This window comes from Drosophila arizonae, chromosome 3, assembly GCF_054131065.1.
Source record: "Drosophila arizonae isolate 15081-1271.41 chromosome 3, UAZ_ARI_1.0, whole genome shotgun sequence".
Classification (NCBI taxonomy): Eukaryota; Metazoa; Arthropoda; class Insecta; order Diptera; family Drosophilidae; genus Drosophila; species Drosophila arizonae.
This window is the reverse complement of record NC_142923.1, coordinates 28960014-28982156: the sequence shown is the minus strand read 5'-3', so window position 1 is coordinate 28982156 and position 22143 is coordinate 28960014. Positions and strand designations below refer to the sequence as shown.

The following is a 22143-nucleotide window of genomic DNA, read 5'->3' as shown; positions in this document are numbered from 1 at the left end:
GAAGGAATTTTTTGTAGTGCCAGGCAATTTAGGTTTCCGGGCTATTAATAAAGGAATGCATTATATTGTAGAACGGCTGGAAAATATATTTTTCTTGAATAGTAGTAAACTTCGGAATAATTTTGCTTGCAAAGTGTCTACGAGGAAAATGTAATAAGCGCTTTAAATTGCGCTCGTTGCGGCAGCTGTTGCTCGCCTTTTATTGGTTGCCGTTGGCAGCCGCCTCTGTGGCTTGCGTTTTATGTATGTCAACATTTATGACAGCTACAAAAGTCAATTAGCCTTGGTAAACATTGAGGAGGCTCTCCCCCTCTTTGTAGGCGTTGTTTTATGTTACTTGAGGCCAATTTCTCTCTCTCTCTCTCTCTCTCTCTCTCTTTCTCACTACTCTGTCTTACATTAATCTGTCTTCTCTCGTTGACATGCAGGCAGCATCGCTTGAATTAAATTGTTGACTAATTAGTTGAAGCGTCTAAAACATGTTGATGAATGCCTTAGCAGTTGGTACGTGCACAGATAGTTGTATAACCAAATGACAATATGAGCAATAGCAGTTGAGACCTGTCAGTGAAATATTTGTGTAGTAACTAATTTAAGGAAAAGGCCGTTGACTGTTTATATAAAAGATACAATTTTTTGTTGATCTAAGACTTTCTTTTATATAAACACAAGCTGCAACAGTTAACAGAAAAATTTGACTACATTATATGAAATTTCGATAAGCAAATAATAAGCTGAAAAGGCATCAAATTCATTAATATAAGAAATCTAGAGGCACATTGCAAGTCATGGCAATAGAACCGAAATTCTCCCAGAATAGATTAGGCTGAAAGGAAAGAATTTTTGCTTATATGGTATATATAACTTTTGGAAAATAAAATAAAAAATTTTGAAATAATTAGTCACATATAAAAGAATTTGAGCTATTCTGTTATTGGTAATATGGAAATGATTCTAATCAACTGAGCAACATTGTTTTGCAGATTTGTCTGGCTCGGAATATTGCTTTTTCTGTTAGTGTGTATTTGGCTTATAAATTTAGTCAAAGCACGTACCGTAAACTTGGCAATAAATCCGGAAAACCCAACCGTCCGTGCCAATGCTTCCCCTTCGCTGACTCACTCCCCATACCCTCCCGCTCTGTCCTCTCTCGTTTTGCGCCCGCTGTGTTACACGTGGCGTATTAACAATATCGACATGGGTAAACAAGCCCTGGGGTTAGCTATTTGCAGTTAACTGGGGGAGTGAAAGTAATTTACACTTTTTCAACTTGAACTTTTGCTCGAATTCATTTTGATATTTACTTTCCTCTCCGCCTCTACTTTGCAGTCAAATTAAACCATTCGCTGCGAGGGCAACAAAAATTAACACAAATGTATCATAAAGTGACATATCTCGATGCAGACTACCCGAGAGGAAATGCTAACTGCACACAGCCTTTGAGCAACCCCAAGGACATGGACACGTGTTAAACATCCTTATCGATAGTCATTATCAGTCAGCAGCGGGCCAGCATGCCGAACCTTCATCATGTCGACTACAATCGGAAATATTCCGCAACGGAAACGATACAGGTAAGTGCCCCAGTCAAACAATACATATATACATATAAATATACAAATATAAATATAAATACGTACAATATATCTTGGTTGTAAATAGATACATAACCAATTCGCTGACCATTTAAAATTCATCTTGAGTGTGGTAATTAAAAATAAGACGTTTATTTACTAGCTTCCGCCCCAAGTGGCACGCGACCTAAACTGGTTGCTCAGCCCCACCCTCCTCCCACTTTTTCCTCCTCTTGCCGTTTGTCGACTTTTCACACCCACAGGCAAGGCTAGAGCCTAACTCTCCATCACCTCTTCCACTCTTGACCTCGTCTTGATTGATGTGCGCGTTTTCTGTTGTCTGAGCAGCTCAGCAAATTAATTGAAGAGTTTTGTGCTCTTTGGGGGCTTTTCCAGCCACGCCCATTTCGCCCACTAATTGCTGTCATAAATTTGAGCTCTAGTTCGAAATAAACATTCGTTGGACGACTGCGGCGGTTGAATTAATGACCAAATGGGGTGTATTAGACGTGTGAAAAGCAATGCAACTATGCTAAAGAGGGTGAAATACGTACGTGGAGGGAATTTTTATTCAAATTATAGAAGTTAAGGGATTATGAAAAAAAATTTGCAAAAATGCTCTCAATATATTTTTGTAACAGAGTTAATTCACAGATGTGATAAAGATGTAGGCATTATCTAAGATATCTCAAAATTTGAAAACTTCCTTCCTACAGGATTTCAATTTAATTTAAGATAGTTAAGGTAAGAAAAGAATCTAAATGTCATAAGACTTTTTTATACAGTATCACGTAATATTGTATTCTATACTATAGCACTATAAAATTTCAGTTCTCATTCCACAGTAATTTATAAGGGGTGTGACATCAGTTACGTTCCGCGGCATTGCAGGGCATTTACAAATCGTTTAGCTCCTCTTTTTTCCTTGTTGTCTCAGCTTTTGGCTTTCCCATGTAGACTCTTTGCTTTTATTGTTGTTGTTGCTTTTGGCGCTCTTAATCACAACAGCGAAAAAGCGTCGACAAAGTTTGCTGTGCTTTGTTTTTGCTTTCTGTTGCATATAAAAACGGCGCTTCCGCAAGGCCGGAGACAAGGTCTAGAATCGTTTGCTGTATCTATATACACACACACAAATATATGTACACATAAAGGTATGTATGAATATGCATATGTATGTATAGATGTGGGTCTGCATCTGGAACTTGATTAAGTAGTTTCCGCGTGTTTTTATTTGCACAATAAAAGCACAAAATTGTTGCTGCTATTGTTGCTCGTTTATTAAAGCCAGGCAAAAAGCGATGTTGCAAAAAGTGTGAAATAGACTCTTTTTGCAAGGATGCTTCGACTACTCCGGCAGCACACAGGACTTCGCTCCAAGGGAATGCCAGACATGCTGTTTGCCATTTAAGCCGCTATTTTTATGGCTTTTGTCGGACTGATGGCGTTATGACTCTATTGTGACACGGCGCCGACGTGCCACAGTTAAAAGTCCATTTATATTTCGACAGACTAGCAAGACTCGTCTGGTCGGGAGTCCACGACTAATAAATGCCCTACACTGTTCCATTAAAACTGGATTAAAACTCAACCGCTTAAAAGATGCTGTTAATACCCACCTCCAAGAGTTGGTCAACAAATATTTCGGGAGACTAAATTCTCACCCTGACTAGGCATGTAGGTTTCACTGGTCACAGATCTATTGGTCCTCGAACTAGACCTAGGAGATATCTATTTGCTCTTGGCATAAAATCTATAAATATTAATTCCGCTAGCCAATTTTTTGTTCATTGTCGTCTATAGCCTTAAAATATTAGTTTAGATATGGTTTTCTAAAATGCAGCCGGACCCTAATCTATATATATTTCAGTGAGCATTCATTTGTGTAGCGAAATTTCCGATGTTAAAACCACTTTTAATGTCTGGTTAGAAAAATCAGTAATATTTATATATACAGAAATTATACATACTACACTCTACATATACATACGTAGGTTTTTTTTTTTTTTTTGTTATGTTTATTTTAAGCGCTTAATCTGTACAATGCATGTATAGTACCTTAACAACACAGTTAAACTATATTATATAGAGCCTAACCTTCTGATGTACTCAGGAGGACTTACAAATATATATTTACAAATATCACTAACCTAAACTTATCTAATGTTTTGGCAAAACCCAAGCGATACGTAAGTTGACAGTGATGAATACGTCTTTCTTAAAATTATTTCAAACGTAAATAGGCCTGATGGAACAAATACAATATTTATGCTGATCAAGGATATGTATAATATATGAATTGAAGCACGCTTTTTGTTTTAATTTTTACTAAGATTTAATACAAATTTAATAATCTGTGAATACATAGTATAATTTTAATAAATTTCGGTGGTCCAGTAAATCCTAATCGAACATTAACTTGTTCTAATGATTCTGTCTGCGTATCACTTATCGACAGGACTAGAGGGTCATTTGTGCGTATATATTTATTTATATATATAATTTATAATTATATAAGAATGCATATATATATATATATATATATATATATATATATATATATATATATATTAGTGCCATATGGCGCCAGCCCATTAAAAATGATTACAAAATGCCGCTACACAGCTCCCGGTAAGTGTCTCGAGCAACAAAAATGTTTAGCTGTCCTCTGCTTCAGTTCGCCCCGTAATTTCACTTTTTGCTGCATATGCTGCCCGTAACCTTCCTATTGAAGTCTTCTTCTTGTTGTTTTGTTTGCAACAACAGAAAGTTGTTCTCTTTTTGGCAAAACAAACAACATAAATATGGATTTCTCATTAAAATACCAAAGTTATGCCAAAAAGGAGCTCAGCCTCAGCTGCCGGCACGTCGTGATTGCCGGGTCTGGCTTTTGAGAGTAGCGCAGGCGCTCTCTCTCTCTCTCTCTCTCTCTCTCTCTCTGGCAGTCGCGCTCTCAATGTCAATGTCGCGGCATTGTGCTCTCTTGTTTTGTGTGCTCTCTTTTTGGCTAGCCGCTGCTGGTAAGTCACGTGCTGCCATTGACGGAATTTCATTGCCTGTTTGCCGGCTTAGTTGTGCCCTCATCTGCCCCCACCCCTTTCCATCGCTCACTCTCTCTTTCTCCATCCATCGTCCTGTTCGCGCTTAACACTCCGGCACGACAATGTGCGGCATTTGTCATGAAACGGATTTCCGGTACTCCAAGCGTCACAACTTCGCTGTCTTTGTGCGTTGCACAGGGTATGAATTAGGAACTGTAGAGGGGTACGCTTCTAATATTCTATGCCCATTGCAAAATTGTTTTCGTTGCGAGTATATTGCTGATAAAATAATAATATATACATATGATTTATATCGTAAAAATTCATTTTTTTTTAATGCATGAAATATGGCTTTGACCTCGATGAAAAACAATTTGTTTTACTTTAATCTATTTAATTTAAGATTTATCAGATATATATTTATATTTATTTGTAAAGCATATTGTCCAAAAAATATAGTCAGCTTTAAGATAAAACAATTTTTTAAAAACTTAAAAAAAAAAGAAAAAAAAAAATACAGATTTATGCACATATGTGTAACAGCATACATACTTTGAAAGAAGCGAATATATATTAATTATATGTATAATTATGTCTTACAATTATATAGACACATATATATTATTATTATTATTAAAGAGTTGGATCAGCATGGCTATTAAAACTTAAAGTCCAACGACAGTTTGAATCTGGAATACAGGGCACTCTCAAGTCGTGTTTAGTGTAGTACTCTCGCATTTCTTATCGCTTGTTGTTTTCTCTGAGCTTGACACTTTTGACTTTGGTGGCATGTGCCTGGCTCGGCTTGGCCCTTCTGCCTGCAACAACTTGTTCAATCTTTTATGACAAAGACTCGTGCTCGAAAACAAAAAATTAAAACGAAAATAAAAATTGTTCTTGCTGAATCTGCCCTGCCGCAAAAGTGGCTATTTAGCATTTTAGAGTAGGCGACCCTTGGAGCCCCCAGAACAGCTCGAGCATGCTCCTCTTTATTCATGTTGGCAGCCATTTCATTTGATGCATGAATTTTTCATTAATTTCATTAGATTGTTCAAGCGCTGGGAATTTTAATCAACGCCCTCGCCCGGGCCCCATCATCAAATAATAAATATGCAACGAAATTCGACAATGATAATATTTAATGAGATAGCCCAACGAGGGGTGGCAGCAAAACTATCTCAAGCTGTCCTCGGGCTAAATTGGTTTGCTGCCTAAATGGCTAACAATGCGACACTTTGGCGGCAGTTAATAGACTGGCAAATGGGGAGGATAATCGAGCGTATATTCCTAAGATAGTTAAAATGCTTATGGGGCAGCATATTTAGAGCGGCATTTGCGTAACAACTAATGGATTAATGACGCCTTTAAAGGCCTGAAATGATGGGCTTGGTTAAGCAGAACTGAAAGTTGTCGCAATTTAAGTATTTATTTGTTGAAATTTGTGATCTTAATGAACTTGACATCATTTCTGTGATAGACAACATATTTATATAAATTTATACAATTTATAATATAATATTCTAAAATATAAACAAAAATTGATTAATATAAAGTAGTTTATTTATTTCTGATATATCTGAAAATTCGTTTGTTTCGAACGATTCATCCCTTTCCATTATTCGCAGACTGCATTCCCTTCAGCATTTTTACCCTACATACGAGCCCAATGTCTTTGCCTGATAAGTATGCTACAATTTCACTTAATTTGTATCATGCTTTGTTTATAATTCGCAACTGGTTTAGGTTTTCGTTTGATGGAGTCCCTGTTGCTTGGCGAGGTGAAGTTATCTTTGCGCAGAGGCGATATCGTAACCAATGAAGTTCTACTGAGGTGCGATTATTGCTAGTTGAAAACTTTAACCAATACCCCGCCATGGGGACGTGAAATACCGTCCACTACGGCAATTTTTGGAAGCCCGAAAGGGCACATTTGTAAATACATATAAATATAAACAATTAGGATGCACAAGTCAGTCGAGTCTGATCGACTAGGGAATTCACTGAAGCTTGCAGCTGGTTTTCTAGTTATTCTGCACTTTCTTTTGTACACACAAGTAGGGTTGCCAACTAAGCCTTTTTCTGGCCAGATTTCGTATTTTGAGCTGTCGCTTATTTTTGGCAAATGGTAGCATTTATCATGCCTTTGTAATCCATATCTGTAAGCAGTATTGCCAACTTTTTATTAAAAAAAAGCTGTTTTCGACTGGGAAAGAATTAAAAAAAGCTAAAAAATTACACAAAAAAGCGAGAAAAAAAAGCTGATTTTCTTATATTTTTTTTATTGTAATATAAAATTTGAGTATATTTCATTTTTGTCAAACAAGCTCCAAAACATCAGCATTAGATGTCCCATTCGAAGAAAATGATTAGGCAGTTCGTAGCTGTAGCAGCATTATCCACTTCCTGTTAGAGCTGGAAAATCATCGATGTTTGTCGCCATCGATGTTTCCGATGTTTTTTGAAGAAAACATCGATGTTACATCGATGTTTTCGATGTTTGCGCGGAATATTCAAAATTGTTGTTTGGTGTTAAATTGTTTATATTCTTTCAGGATACAGAGCTTAATAAAATTAATAATAAACATTTTTAATTTATTTATAAACTTCATTTATATTCAACTTATCGTCTAATTAATAACAACAAGTAAGAAGGCTCCAGTCGAGACTGCTCGACTAGGAGATACCCTGAACCCTCCAAGCTGATATTCTAATCAGTCTGGACTTCTTTTATGCACACATACATACACATGCACTTATAAGCACGTGCTCTGCTGACTGCGCAGTTAGCAGCGACTGCGCTTGGGCTGCGCTGCAATGTGGGCAATAATATGAGAATTTATTTGTTGAATAATTTCTTTTGTAGACATACGATCTTAATGAAACTTTCAGAGCGTAATCATATGGTTAAAATATGTGTACATTCCAAAGCACAAGTCTCTAGTACTTGAAAAGTACTAGTACTAGTACTTTTACAAATTGGGGGAGAAGGGGGCGTGGTATCCAAAATCTGCAAATTACAAAATCTTTGTATCCACTAACTTTATATACAACCCAAATATGAAGTCTCCAGGTCTAAAAGTGTTAAAATTATGCTGAAAAAACCAAGTCGATTTTTCGATTATTCTCGATAAAAAAGTTATCGGACGAGTTATCGAAAAAATAAAGCAAACTTGTACTGCCTATGGTATACACGAGTATGCATGCCAAATTTCAGCTCTCTAGCTCTTATATCTTCTGAGATTCTTTTGCTCATACGGACGGACGGACGGACGGACGGACAGACGGACAGGGCTATATCGACTCAGCTCGTCGTGCTGATCAAGAATATATATACTTTATGGGGTCTGCGATGATTCCTTCTGCCTGTTACATACTTTTCACAAAACCATTATACCCTGATTTCCCATTTTCAATGGGTTCAGGGTATAAAAATGGAATGTTTTTAATCTTCAGGATCTCGCACGCCTTTTTCATAGATGCATCATTGTCGGACACTATCGCCACAATCTTGTTCATTAAAGCCCACTCATTAAAAACGACTCTAAGCGAATCGGCAATATTTTCAGTATTATGATTCGTTGGTAATAATAATTTTTCTGTTGATTTGAGTTCAAACTGGTTATTAATGAAGTGGCATGTAACAGAAAGATAACCCTCGTTAGCTTTTGATGTCCAAGCATCTGTTGTTATAGCCACGTACTCAATGTCATCAAAAACTGCTTGTAATTTAAGCTTTATTTCATTGTATTCATTGGTCAATAAGACATTACGCAAATGTGTTTTGCTTGGTAATTGGTATCTTGGGTCCTGTATATGTAAATAAATAATGAAATTAGTAATATTCTTTGAACATAATATTATATGGCAAATTTACATTTGGATATGCGCTTATTTCAGTTTTTATAAGGGAATTAATATTAAAGTTTTGTTTGGGTTGCATATAATCTGCGAAAACTGGATCTATTGCTAAGTTTGGTGGATTAATGTTATCTATTACTTCTGTTTGGGTTTTTAGGTGAGATTCTATCATTATGGATTCAAGATCTTTGAGAGTTTCTTCCTTCACAAGTCTGTAAATTGCGATAATTTATTTGTCGGCGGAAATAAAAAAAGGGCAATCTTATGAAATTTTTTAAGGTTATCTAAAACTATTTTTACAAAATTTGATTTAAAAGCAAGATTGCATTTTTTTACGATTTCCACATCATTATCATTAGCTGCAAATAATTTTAATATTATTTTTCAGATACTTACACTTTCGTTCACATTGCGTTTAAATTATTTTCTTTACCAGCCATGTCTGCTTTGTACAAAATTTGAAATTTATAGGTTTCATATATAAGAAATTCCAAGCCCACTGGCAGAAAGTGTTTACAGACATAACTTACAATAAGCTGCACTGAATGGCACACACATTTTATTAAAATTAAAAAATGGGCATCCTTTTTTAATTCAGTGTAGACACTTTTATTTGTGCCCACCATGACATTAGCGTTATCTATTCCGACTCCTATTATATTTTTTATGTCAAGATTGTAATGCATCAGTATGTTTTTAAAACCAGCCACAATAGATGATGTATGACCAGATTCTAATGATGTGAGCATTAAAAACGTTGACACAAAAACACCACGCTCAAAGGAAAAATAATTTGGCTGAAAATGCGCTCTATTTTCGCATTCGACCACGCTAGAGAGATGAGCTTAATTGCAAATATAGCTATTTCATGAAATGGGTTGTTATTTCCAGCGTCTTGTATCTCAAATGTATTTTCCGATTTGCTACGCCTCTAGTGGGCGTATCATATCGATCTTTATAAATCGGAGATAAACACGAGTATGTGTTCCAAATTTCAAGTCTAGCAGAAATAATACCGAAATTAACTGCGTTCATACCGAAAGGCGGACGGACATTGCACAAAACCAATATACTCATTTCATTTTCTTAAATGCTTTATTGGCTTCATTGATTAAATAAATCTTTAAATAAGAATGTATCAAAGTAAATACCTTCAATTTCAAAATCTATTTTAAATAATTAAAATGGTACCAGATTGTCAAAAGGTTGATCACTTTGAAGTGCGAGTTTGTATTGATAAAGAATAGACAAACCGCAGGCGGGCTGCAAAAAGTAATGGCAATTCAGATATTCGGTACCTTCGGTCTGTACCATTAATCAAATGATCGAAATGAGCCTTTCGAATTTTTTCAGACCGTAAGAGAGTTCATTGCACATTAACAAGTGAGCTAGAATCAGATTTTGGTTGGAAAAAATCACCAAATATATAGAGACCAGATGCCTTGGTTGCTCTACTGCAAGCTACATACGCACGTCGCATTTTTTGATTCGTATGAACTACTACTTTGATGTAAGTAGCACCTTGGCTTTTAAAAATCGTAATAAACTCAGCCGATACTACGGGGGTACTATTGATCACGATTAATTATAACTTGCTCATTTGTTAAAAATTGATGACTTTTAATGATTTTCTGTACTAGAGTCCATTAAGGCTCCTGATGATGAGCGCTTTTAGCAAACGCATATATTTAACAGAGGTCTTTAATATAAGGAAAGAAGTAAGACCCTGCGTTCGGGCAGTTTTAAAATCCTTTCACGAAATCCTTTTCACTTGCTACATGCAGTTCGCTTGAAATTGAATTAAGATTTATTGAATTAAACCTATCAACATCGGCACTAATTTCGAACAAATGAATAACGTCATCTGGAACTTGCTCATTGCTGCAAATTCTTGTGCGGGACATTTTACGGACATTTAATCAGATGCCAAATATCCATCTATTGCCAATAGGACGTAGTTGCCTAAGATCACCAAAAACTATAACTGACCCGCCTCCAAAAGCAGCTTCTCTATTACTGAAGATTTGTTTAAGACGAAAGTCAACATAAGACAGCATTTTTGCCCCCACCATTGATATTTCATCAATTATTATTACTTTAAGATCAATTAAGTTTGATCTTATAGTGTTAAGCAAATCAGCACCCAATTCTTTAAATGTAGATCCGGACTTATTCACAGGGAGAGAAAACATTGTATGTAGTGTTGAACCATTCGCATTAGAGCCTGGCTAACTATTATAAAATTTTGTCAACGACTGATAAAGTGTTGAAATAAGGTAACTCTTTTCCGACTCTAGATCCATTGCCAAAAAACTCATTAAATACGTTTCTGAAATGCGCATTTTGAAGAACATGTGAATAAAATGACTTTTGTTCAAAATTCAGTGCTTTTATGAAATTTAATAAGTTTCCGTTGGTTGATCCCTAAATATGCCAAATTTGTCGCGTTCGTTTTTTATGATTTCCTCATTCAGCCAATAAAACTCCTCACAATATCGCTAAACTTATTCGGTGTGCTCCTGCTTCCAATGAAAAAATAACATTACTAATTAAGTGGTTTTGTCTATTTGTGCTGATGTTAAAGCTCCTATATCTAATTATACGAGTCTTAGTTCTCTTCCTCATAAAACCACTTGCATCCTGAAGAGGATAAAAAGCGCCTACGTGTTCGTTCAGATCCTCATCTTCGTCATCAACATTTTGGCGTGTCAATCTTTGGCTTTTACTGAAATTGAATACAATGATCTAAGAGGCCAACAGGAAAATGTCAGTCGAATTTGCAGGCAAATTTTGCAAGATTTTTGCGATGAGAACTGTTGAGACGATCAATTTCCGACAAAGGAAAAAGAATTTCTGTTTGTGGCATTGGAGGGTAAGGAATAAATTTGTTAATAAATTCTATTACGGGTGGAATAGACCTCTGCCTACTTTCGTCATTAACAAGATCCGCTTTGGGGGCATCTTTAAGCTAAAACATTCCGTGTATATGAGGAGAACCTCTTTGTTGGAATTCAACACGCCAATAATACCGCCTTCTTTCTTCATTAATTTAAGAACTTGTTTTAATAGGTCTGGCTTTTTCTGAAAACTGTAAAGCTGATGCGCTTTCTTTTGAAAGTTCTACCTTTTCTACATTTCTTTTAAAAATTACTAATATTGGGGGGTAGACTCAGCAGCAGACAATGCAATGAAAAAGGTTGGCAAATCAAACTGTCTTATTACCTTCCCAGTGAGCTGGAGATGACCGAATTCTTTTCAAAACACCATAGCCTTCATCATGAAGAATTAAATTTGTAATGGTCGCAAGCCAAAAAAAAAAAAAAAAAAATAGGGAAAAAAAAAAAAAAAAAAAAGTAGTAAAAGTATATGTTCAAAAAGTACGCGCGCTTGCAAAAGCTTTGGAAAGGTACACTGAACCAATCATTGCATGCAGAGCTGCATTGAGAGCTTTCGGTGGGGGCCGAAAAAGTTGTCGCGCACGCGCAACAGCTGATCGTGTCGCGCTGTGCGAACTCTGCAGCGACAAATATTAGTGCAGCCAACTTTAGGGGCAATAAAACCTTTAAGCTTTTATCTGCCCAAAGCTATATAAGCCGAAAAAGTAAAAAATTCAGCCCTTTTTTCTAGAACTCCACGTTGCGACTTTACAATAAGTCCATATATATAGATAATATATATACATATATGGCGAGGAACACGTGCGCTACAATAATTTAAAAAAAGGTACGAAGATTGGCATATTGTGGCATATTAGCTAAATAAAACAATCATTTTCTCTAGCGCAGCAAAACAAAATTTTCTTGACGCCCGTGTCAAATTTGGGCACGGCAATATAGAAAAGCCTGCCCTAGACACGGGCTCTGTTTTAAATTTTTTGCCCCATCAAGATCGATCGGACCAACTTTATCGAAAGGCTGGAGGAACTTCAACCGCAGGCGGGGGAAACACAAAATTGAATAGTGGCCCATAAATCGAATAGTGGCATAGTGACATATAAACATATAAAACTTTTAACCCCAAAAACTCTAAGCCGCGAAAATCTAAAAGTGAAAAAAGAAAAAACTTTACACAGCCAAGAACAAAAACTCTAGTTCTACCATAATCAACTAAACGAAAAAAAAAAGAAAAAAAAAAAAAACCAAAAAACACACCTCAATTACCTATGTGACGTACACTGTAAAAATTTTGTTACTAGCAACTAAAATAGTTCACCCCAAATTAAAAAGTAAAATGTAAAATTACAACTAGCATGAAAATAGAAAAAATAATACGATGACGTAAAAAAAAAAAAAAAAAAAAAAAAAAAAAAAAAAAAAAAAAAAACCCAATTACATAATAATGAAATCATAAAATTTATCATATATATGCATATATATATATATATATATAGATGCATATATACACATAACAAAGTAGAAAATACCAAAAGCAAAAAAAAAAAAAAAAAAAAAACATGAAGTAAAAGAAATAATAAAATAAATTATATATAAGTGTATAACCAAAACTAAAAGAAAAAAAATATTTTTTTGTTAAAAAAAAAAAAAAAAAAAAAAAAAAAAAAATCGAAAAAGTAAGAAAGAAAAAATAATAATTATTTGAATAGATATAAATATAAAAAAATATAAAAAGAAGTATAAAAATGTAGAGGTAAAAGAAAAAAAAAAAACCAACAAAAACTGTGTGTTTGTCCCCTATATTCTTTTTCTAACCTCAACGCCACGCTACAGCTACCACGAGGAAAGGCCTTTCATCGCTGGAGTGAAAAAAATCTAAAGATCATGTAAGTGCTGGAAGATACCCTGTACTCCCACTCCCCCCAATCCAAACCCTTATATTTTCTTTTAATTAATGAATTATTAAAAAGGAATATAAAAAAAAAAAAAAAAAAAAAAAAAAAAAAAAAAAAACAAGAGATAAGAAAAAAATTTCATAATAAAATGTTTGAAGATAAGTGCATGCAATAATGAAAGAAAGCATATATATTTTTTTTAATTAAAATAATTTTTTTTCGTAACCCCATTTTTTAAATAAAGATATTAAGATTTTATATTTTATATTTATATTTATATCTATTCGATTTCAAATTTTATTAAACTAAATGTTGATTCCACCTAAATTGTAAAATAAAGAAAAAAACAATGAGGTAAAATAAACAAAGAAATAAATAAGTAGATAAATAAACCAAATTTAATAAGTTAAATATATATAAATATATATATAAATAAAAAATAAAAATTAAGTAAAATGAACAATTCAATAAATTAATGAAATAAATAAAACAAACTTAGCATGAAGTAAATAACAAAGAAAAAAAAAATGAAAAGATAAATAGCAAATAAATAAATAAAGAAATAAATAGGATTTAATAGCAAGAAAGATTTACGATAGAAAATAGAACCATTTAAAGAATAGCATAAAAAAAAAAAACCTAATAATGTAAAATAAAAATGTAAAATAATAACAACATTGTTAGTATAAGAAAAATAATAGATTGTAATTTTAGTATCCCAATGTCTAGATGTTACTTAAATGAATGAAAATGAATACTATGAATAATAGGAATGAAACCAAGAATGATATGAGTCGTTAATCTGGAAGAAGGGTGAAATAATGGGGTAGGCTAGTTAGTGTTGGAGCTTTTTGGGGTTTTTCTGTTAAAATTATTTGAGAAAAACTATGGTTGGGTGGGTAAAGAGCGCGTGTGCCGAATGCCATCTATGGCCACGCTTAGTTGTGTCGGTGTTCTTGCTGTAAATTTGTGCCAGTCCTTCCCCTACTTCCCCAATATAATTTGTTTTTTTTTCGTGGAGTATAGCTCCACCTCAAGTTTAAGGGATCTTAAAAATTAAAATTTATGAACTCTGATCGCAAGGCAGAAAAGAACCCCCCCACACTCCCGACGAGCGACGGTACTAGAAGGTCCCGCTTATCTGCCTTGCGACCGAAAAACAACGCCCAGCCAGTGCTTTGTTTAGTCTCATCCGAGAGAGTTTCTCTGCATGAAGGATTATGTTTACATAAATTTTTGGCGCCCAACGTGGGGCATGAAAGTATGCAGCTTTATAGGCATCACGCTTTCAGAGTCCCATTTTTAATGTTCAAATAATCCACACGGTCTTTTCTCTATTCGCAGAGAAAGAGTTGGCTGTTTGAAACACCCATTTTGGTGATGGTTGAAAAACTCAGTGTCCAGAGTGCTGAAATAGATTGGACTTGCTTGGTCGGCCTATCGCAACTGTGACAGATGAGTCAAATCAATTCTTAATAGGGACTACGAAGCTGAAAGATTCGAGCTGAATCTCAGACCGAGAAACCCGGAATAGATAAATTCAACTTATAATAACACCTGAATCACCATGTTTGCTCGTTTGTTTTCGTATAGTTGTTATTTCATCTAGATATTGTTTTAATTGTGTTTTGTAAAATTATCAGATACGATTCCAGAATATTGTATATTGGGCTCAGCTCGGATATCAATACTGATTGTTCTCTGGTAGTTGTTGCAGAGCCAAATGAGATAAATCTGGGTGCAATATAAACTCATACTCGTCTGGCCAGTAGATGTTGTTATGACAGAAGTTGCTAATGTGGATAGTGTTGTCTGGAACTTGTGTATATGCTGCATTGGCGTATCCTTGCCGAACACTGACACTTTAGTTAACTTTTGCATAGCAATACTCTATAACCAGCTTTAGTAGCAATAGCCCAAAATCCATTGTTTCCCCTAATTGTATAATATAGCAAGAACAGCACACAACAGCACAAAACCTAGCTACCTTCCCCATTATATCAACCCAAACTTGTCACATTTATTAGCAAAGCATAAAATATTTAGATACAAAATGCCTATTTCAAGAAGTCCTCAAGATATGCGCACAGTAGAGAAAACTGTTAGTTTGGGTAGTCTTTGCAGTCAAGGGATGAGCAATACCCAGCAATGTTATTGTACCCCTTGTAAGCACAATTTTCACAAGTTATGTCTAGAACAGTGGCTAGAAAATAAGCAAGAATGTCCGGAATGTCAGTCCACATTGGACCCAAGGTCAATTAAGTTGGTTATTGGCAACTGTTCACCTGACCCGAAACCAGCTTCCACATCAGCAATTCCAGGTAGTTCGCGTATGGTAACGCGTAATTTAGCCAAAGACATTAAGCAATAGACATCCGAACATATTCCCGCTAATATTCCGTCTAACGGTGGTATATTATCGGGTGGTGTAATGGTCGCAAGCCAAAAAAAAAAAAAAAAAAAAAGGGTAAAAAAAAAAAAAAAAAAGTAGCAAAAGTATATGTTCAAAAAGTACGCGCGCTTGCAAAAGCTTTGGAAAGGTACACTGAACCCTTTCATTGCATGCAGAGCTGCATTGAGAGCTTTCGGTGGGGGCCGAAAAAGTTGTCGCGCACGCGCAACAGCTGATCGTGTCGCGCTGTGCGAACTCTGCAGCGACAAATATTAGTGCAGCCAACTTTAGGGGCAATAAAACCTTTAAGCTTTTATCTGCCCAAAGCTATATAAGCCGAAAAAGTAAAAAATTCAGCCCTTTTTTCTAGAACTCCACGTTGCGACTTTACAATAAGTCCATATATATAGATAATATATATACATATATGGCGAGGAACACGTGCGCTACAATAATTTAAAAAAAGGTACGAAGATTGGCATATTGTGGCATATTAGCTAAATAAAACAATCATTTTCTCTAGCGCAGCAAAACAAAATTTTCTTGACGCCCGTGTCAAATTTGGGCACGGCAATATAGAAAAGCCTGCCCTAGACACGGGCTCTGTTTTAAATTTTTTGCCCCATCAAGATCGATCGGACCAACTTTATCGAAAGGCTGGAGGAACTTCAACCGCAGGCGGGGGAAACACAAAATTGAATAGTGGCCCATAAATCGAATAGTGGCATAGTGACATATAAACATATAAAACTTTTAACCCCAAAAACTCTAAGCCGCGAAAATCTAAAAGTGAAAAAAGAAAAAACTTTACACAGCCAAGAACAAAAACTCTAGTTCTACCATAATCAACTAAACGAAAAAAAAAAGAAAAAAAAAAAAAAAACCAAAAAACACACCTCAATTACCTATGTGACGTACACTGTAAAAATTTTGTTACTAGCAACTAAAATAGTTCACCCCAAATTAAAAAGTAAAATGTAAAATTACAACTAGCATGAAAATAGAAAAAATAATACGATGACGTAAAAAAAAAAAAAAAAAAAAAAAAAAAAAAAAAAAAAAAAAAAACCCAATTACATAATAATGAAATCATAAAATTTATCATATATATGCATATATATATATATATATATAGATGCATATATACACATAACAAAGTAGAAAATACCAAAAGCAAAAAAAAAAAAAAAAAAAAACATGAAGTAAAAGAAATAATAAAATAAATTATATATAAGTGTATAACCAAAACTAAAAGAAAAAAAATATTTTTTTGTTAAAAAAAAAAAAAAAAAAAAAAAAAAAAAATCGAAAAAGTAAGAAAGAAAAAATAATAATTATTTGAATAGATATAAATATAAAAAAATATAAAAAGAAGTATAAAAATGTAGAGGTAAAAGAAAAAAAAAAACCAACAAAAACTGTGTGTTTGTCCCCTATATTCTTTTTCTAACCTCAACGCCACGCTACAGCTACCACGAGGAAAGGCCTTTCATCGCTGGAGTGAAAAAAATCTAAAGATCATGTAAGTGCTGGAAGATACCCTGTACTCCCACTCCCCCCAATCCAAACCCTTATATTTTCTTTTAATTAATGAATTATTAAAAAGGAATATAAAAAAAAAAAAAAAAAAAAAAAAAAAAAAACAAGAGATAAGAAAAAAATTTCATAATAAAATGTTTGAAGATAAGTGCATGCAATAATGAAAGAAAGCATATATATTTTTTTTAATTAAAATAATTTTTTTTCGTAACCCCATTTTTTAAATAAAGATATTAAGATTTTATATTTTATATTTATATTTATATCTATTCGATTTCAAATTTTATTAAACTAAATGTTGATTCCACCTAAATTGTAAAATAAAGAAAAAAACAATGAGGTAAAATAAACAAAGAAATAAATAAGTAGATAAATAAACCAAATTTAATAAGTTAAATATATATAAATATATATATAAATAAAAAATAAAAATTAAGTAAAATGAACAATTCAATAAATTAATGAAATAAATAAAACAAACTTAGCATGAAGTAAATAACAAAGAAAAAAAAAAATGAAAAGATAAATAGCAAATAAATAAATAAAGAAATAAATAGGATTTAATAGCAAGAAAGATTTACGATAGAAAATAGAACCATTTAAAGAATAGCATAAAAAAAAAAAACCTAATAATGTAAAATAAAAATGTAAAATAATAACAACATTGTTAGTATAAGAAAAATAATAGATTGTAATTTTAGTATCCCAATGTCTAGATGTTACTTAAATGAATGAAAATGAATACTATGAATAATAGGAATGAAACCAAGAATGATATGAGTCGTTAATCTGGAAGAAGGGTGAAATAATGGGGTAGGCTAGTTAGTGTTGGAGCTTTTTGGGGTTTTTCTGTTAAAATTATTTGAGAAAAACTATGGTTGGGTGGGTAAAGAGCGCGTGTGCCGAATGCCATCTATGGCCACGCTTAGTTGTGTCGGTGTTCTTGCTGTAAATTTGTGCCAGTCCTTCCCCTACTTCCCCAATATAATTTGTTTTTTTTTCGTGGAGTATAGCTCCACCTCAAGTTTAAGGGATCTTAAAAATTAAAATTTATGAACTCTGATCGCAAGGCAGAAAAGAACCCCCCCACACTCCCGACGAGCGACGGTACTAGAAGGTCCCGCTTATCTGCCTTGCGACCGAAAAACAACGCCCAGCCAGTGCTTTGTTTAGTCTCATCCGAGAGAGTCTCTCTGCATTGAAGAGTATGTTTACAAATTGCTCACGTGATCATCACTTAGAGCTTTTACTGCTGTTATGCTGCGAGGAGCAGTGTGCTTACGCAGACAAATGGAAGTGTTGCTTCTAATATAAATCATTTCCAACTTTTTATAAGAATAAGATATTTTATCGGTTCTACAACCTCTCCTATCAAAGTTTCTAAGCTCAGATCTAACAATAGTTGAATAACTAACCGAACACTTCCTTTTTTTGCCTGCAGACAGTTGTAAAAGATAATTCCCCTACATCATCATCTCCAATCAACTGAATGGGTCGTTTTCCTTTGCCCGAAGCATTTGAATTCTTTGCATACTAATATCATCTGTCTAAATGCTGTCTAATAATGTTTCTTGCCCTCCTGGATTAAGCTATTTCTACATTTTCTTGGGCCTCCAGCGTCTCAGTATTTATAAGCTCATTAAAAAGATCATTGTCTTCGGCTGTGGCAAAGAATGGTATACTCTGAGAAGCTGATGAAAAAGAGGACATTTTTTTTTATTAATAGAAATAGTATGCTTTTGGTAAAGTTCTGTTAACAATAAAACACGCATGACGGCAATTATTTTAAGTGACCTAATGGTTTCAGCCATAAAATCATGGTTATATTCCATTCTGCGTTTGAGGTGAAGCTGAACAACATCGGCTTCATGAAAAGCCCTTGGGATGATGTGACGACATTGGCGACTAGGATTTGGATATTAACAACATCTCCTTTTATTGCAGTCTGACGCTCATGCCCTAAACATTTTATAATCATAAATGGAAGTCGTGGAGATATTAAACGTTCTTCCAAAGGTGTCAGATCTTATAAGCATTCTGGAAGACTCGGAAAATCTAAACGATTTGTAATGGCATTTTTTGGCAGTTTACCTAATTTTATTAGGCGGCTCGAAATTTGTAAAAACCATCTTCTATATATTGATAACGAATTCTGGCTACTTGATGTGGGAACCAAAGCCCCTTGCACCAAAAGCAAAGTTGGTCTGGGCCTAGTTAAACTATTTTATTAAAATTATTGATTAATGTATCAACAGAATGAGCTTGTAGAGTGGAATTCGGCTGCTCCCCTCCACTTTGATGGGATACCTCATTAATTGAAATATTTCTTTAATTTCGTCTATTAATTGTATTTAATCTCTGCGTTGTCAACCTACTCTATATTGTTCGCTAATTAAAATTATATTCTCAAGCTCACGTTGATGTAAGGATGTATGTCTAAGATGCCTATCCTGCTTACGTGCCGCTCTGCGTATAGAGTTGACCAAATGTTTTGTTGCTGTTTAACACTCATAATTTCTGAATTTCGCCTACGAGTTGCCCTACGTATAGTGTCCACTGACTGTTCTTGCACTCTAAGGTCGCGGTTTGTCCGTCTTCGCGCGTCTATCGTATTTTCTCGCTGTTCTCTACACTTAAATTCAATATTTCTTATCCTCAATTTGTTCCTATCACTCTGCATTCACAAACGCTGTGAAGCAGATAGTTCATTTTGTTTAATGTTATTTATTATATTAGTTCTAATTAATTATTATTTCTAAATTTGTAAGTAATAATTTGTAAGGTTACATTGATTTTCCAGCCAGGGTCAAAGTCTCAGTCTGCCCAGGGCCATAACTTACAAGAAATTTATAAGTTACTACGAGACATGCAGTGTCAGAGAAATGGGAGAGGGGAAGGGTACGACCACGCGATTGCACGCGGGAAGGCGGCAGCAATCGAGTGGCGCGATCAAGCGCACTAGAGATTGCTAGGGTCAGGGCTGCGAAGGCGCGCTGTGGGGAGTTAGTGGGGCCCCTACGGATGGTAGACCGCGGGTTGAGGAACGCCCAACGTTGCCGCCGGCGTTCACTCACAGACCACGCGATTTTCACTGCTGGAGATTTACCCTTCCGGCGAACGGGACGAAACAACGTTCAAACTACTAGTATTGTTATTGTTAATTGCAGTTAGTATCAAGAGTCAATATGTTAGATGAACTAACTACAAATGAATGCGCGACCATTTTTACGTGTGCTTACTTTATTATGAGGCTCCCAAGCTTAACCTCAATCCCGATACCTATTCACCGATTAGAATTTTTGCAGACGTCTGCTCACTCCGAGAGCTCGAAACTAACTAACTCATGTACACAGCTTTCAATCCTCTTCTCGCCGCTGTGCGGATTTCACCACGCAACCAGCAATGCAATTCAGCACTGCGAGCTTTCGAGCTGCACGGTCGCATTTCTGATCGCGCACCCGCCCATTAATTTGAATTACTGCTTATGTCCTAAAACTGACTGCTAAAACACTTCGACTACTTATTAGCTACTTAGCGCTATTTTACAAACTAATACTTATTCTACTTATTGCCCAACTTACTCTCTACCAAAATAACTATGAACTATAACTAAAAATATAAATATAACTGCTTCACTTCAAAATATAATTCAACTATTTCCGCTTACTTACTATTTCTTACTTATCAACAAGTAAGAAAGCTCTAGTCGAGACTGCTCGAGTACGAGATCCCCTGAACCCTTGGTGTAATAGCTATTTCAATAATTTTTCGCGTCTTTCAGCTTACACAAGAAACACGCACACACACACACACACGCACGCACACACGGGCATACATACACACACATACACACACACACACATACACAAACATTTACATACATATACACACACAAGCATAAACACGCATGGGCGGCGGTGAGCGCTTACTATGAGAACTTAATTGTTTAATAACTTTTTTTGTGGACGTACGATCTTCATGAAACTTTCTGATTATGATTACAATATATGATATGCATGTAATTGCCAAGGCAAAGTCTCTAGTATTTGAAATGAGCAAGAATCCCCATGAATCCGATCAACCGTTTAACTACTCTTTAAATACAAAGGATTTGTGACTACCTAATTAACAGATTGGATGTATTATTAAATTGGGCCGAAATCCCGGCGGTACTGCAATACCGGGCCAACCCGCGACAGAGGTGGAGCAAGCCCCTAGCACTCCGTCTGATTCCAAAAATCAGTTTAACATTTGTTGTTCTCCAATGGAGAAACTATCAGATGTTAAGCTGATAAGAACAGATACTACACTTTGATCTTAGCCATAAGGCCGAGAAGCGATAACTTTTCACAGTCAAATATTCAGTACTCCATTGGGCTACAGTTAAAACCAGTTGAGAATTGTAGATGAATTTACGTTGATTACTTTTTGCCTTAGTCTACGTACTTTTGTGTGGCATACTTTAGGGGTTTCTTTGCAAAAGCAAATTTACTATAATTCAGAACTAGTTAACGTCAAGAAGAGGTGGACTTATAATGTGTATGTAAATGTGAGTAAGTGTACGTACGTGCATTTCCATACATGGCCGTCGTGTAAACACATTCAACTAGAGTTGGGAAACCATCGATGGACGGCTCCATCGATGGTTTTTCCATCGATGGAAAAAATAATCGATTATATCGATGGTTCCATCGAACATTTTTTCCTTTCAAATTTTAAACATTTTTTTTTGTATATAAGTCGTACTTTTCATAATAGAAATAAATGTACTTTCATACTTTTCCTTGTACATATTTACAGAATAAGAATAAAGAATATAGACAAATATAGAGAAAATATAAAGGTTCAATTCATTGAATTTTCAGTTCCAAAACATAACACAAATTCAACATAACGATTTTAAAGGTAACTTAAATATATATATCAAGCGCAATCATTTCAGCCAGTGAATTA

The 22143-nt window shown here is 34.8% G+C and overlaps 1 protein-coding gene and 2 non-coding genes across 4 annotated transcripts in view; 2 read left to right on the top strand and 1 right to left on the bottom strand.

Annotated features, from left to right (window-relative positions):
- sick (sickie) overlaps positions 1-22143 on the top strand; it is a 328412-nt gene that overhangs the window by 17865 nt on the left and 288404 nt on the right. For both annotated transcript variants that reach the window (XM_018002841.2, XM_018002837.2), the window contains exon 2: positions 1330-1574. In XM_018002841.2, the coding sequence (XP_017858330.1) occupies positions 1515-1574 (60 nt within the window). In that variant the 5' untranslated portion in view covers positions 1330-1514. The remainder of the gene's footprint in view (positions 1-1329; positions 1575-22143) is intronic.
- LOC149270013 (U4 spliceosomal RNA) lies at positions 6399-6538 on the top strand. The gene has a single exon (XR_016269570.1). It is a non-coding gene; the product is annotated as a U4 spliceosomal RNA (small nuclear RNA).
- On the bottom strand, positions 21336-21531 carry LOC149270012 (U2 spliceosomal RNA). Its single transcript, XR_016269568.1, has one exon. It is a non-coding gene; the product is annotated as a U2 spliceosomal RNA (small nuclear RNA).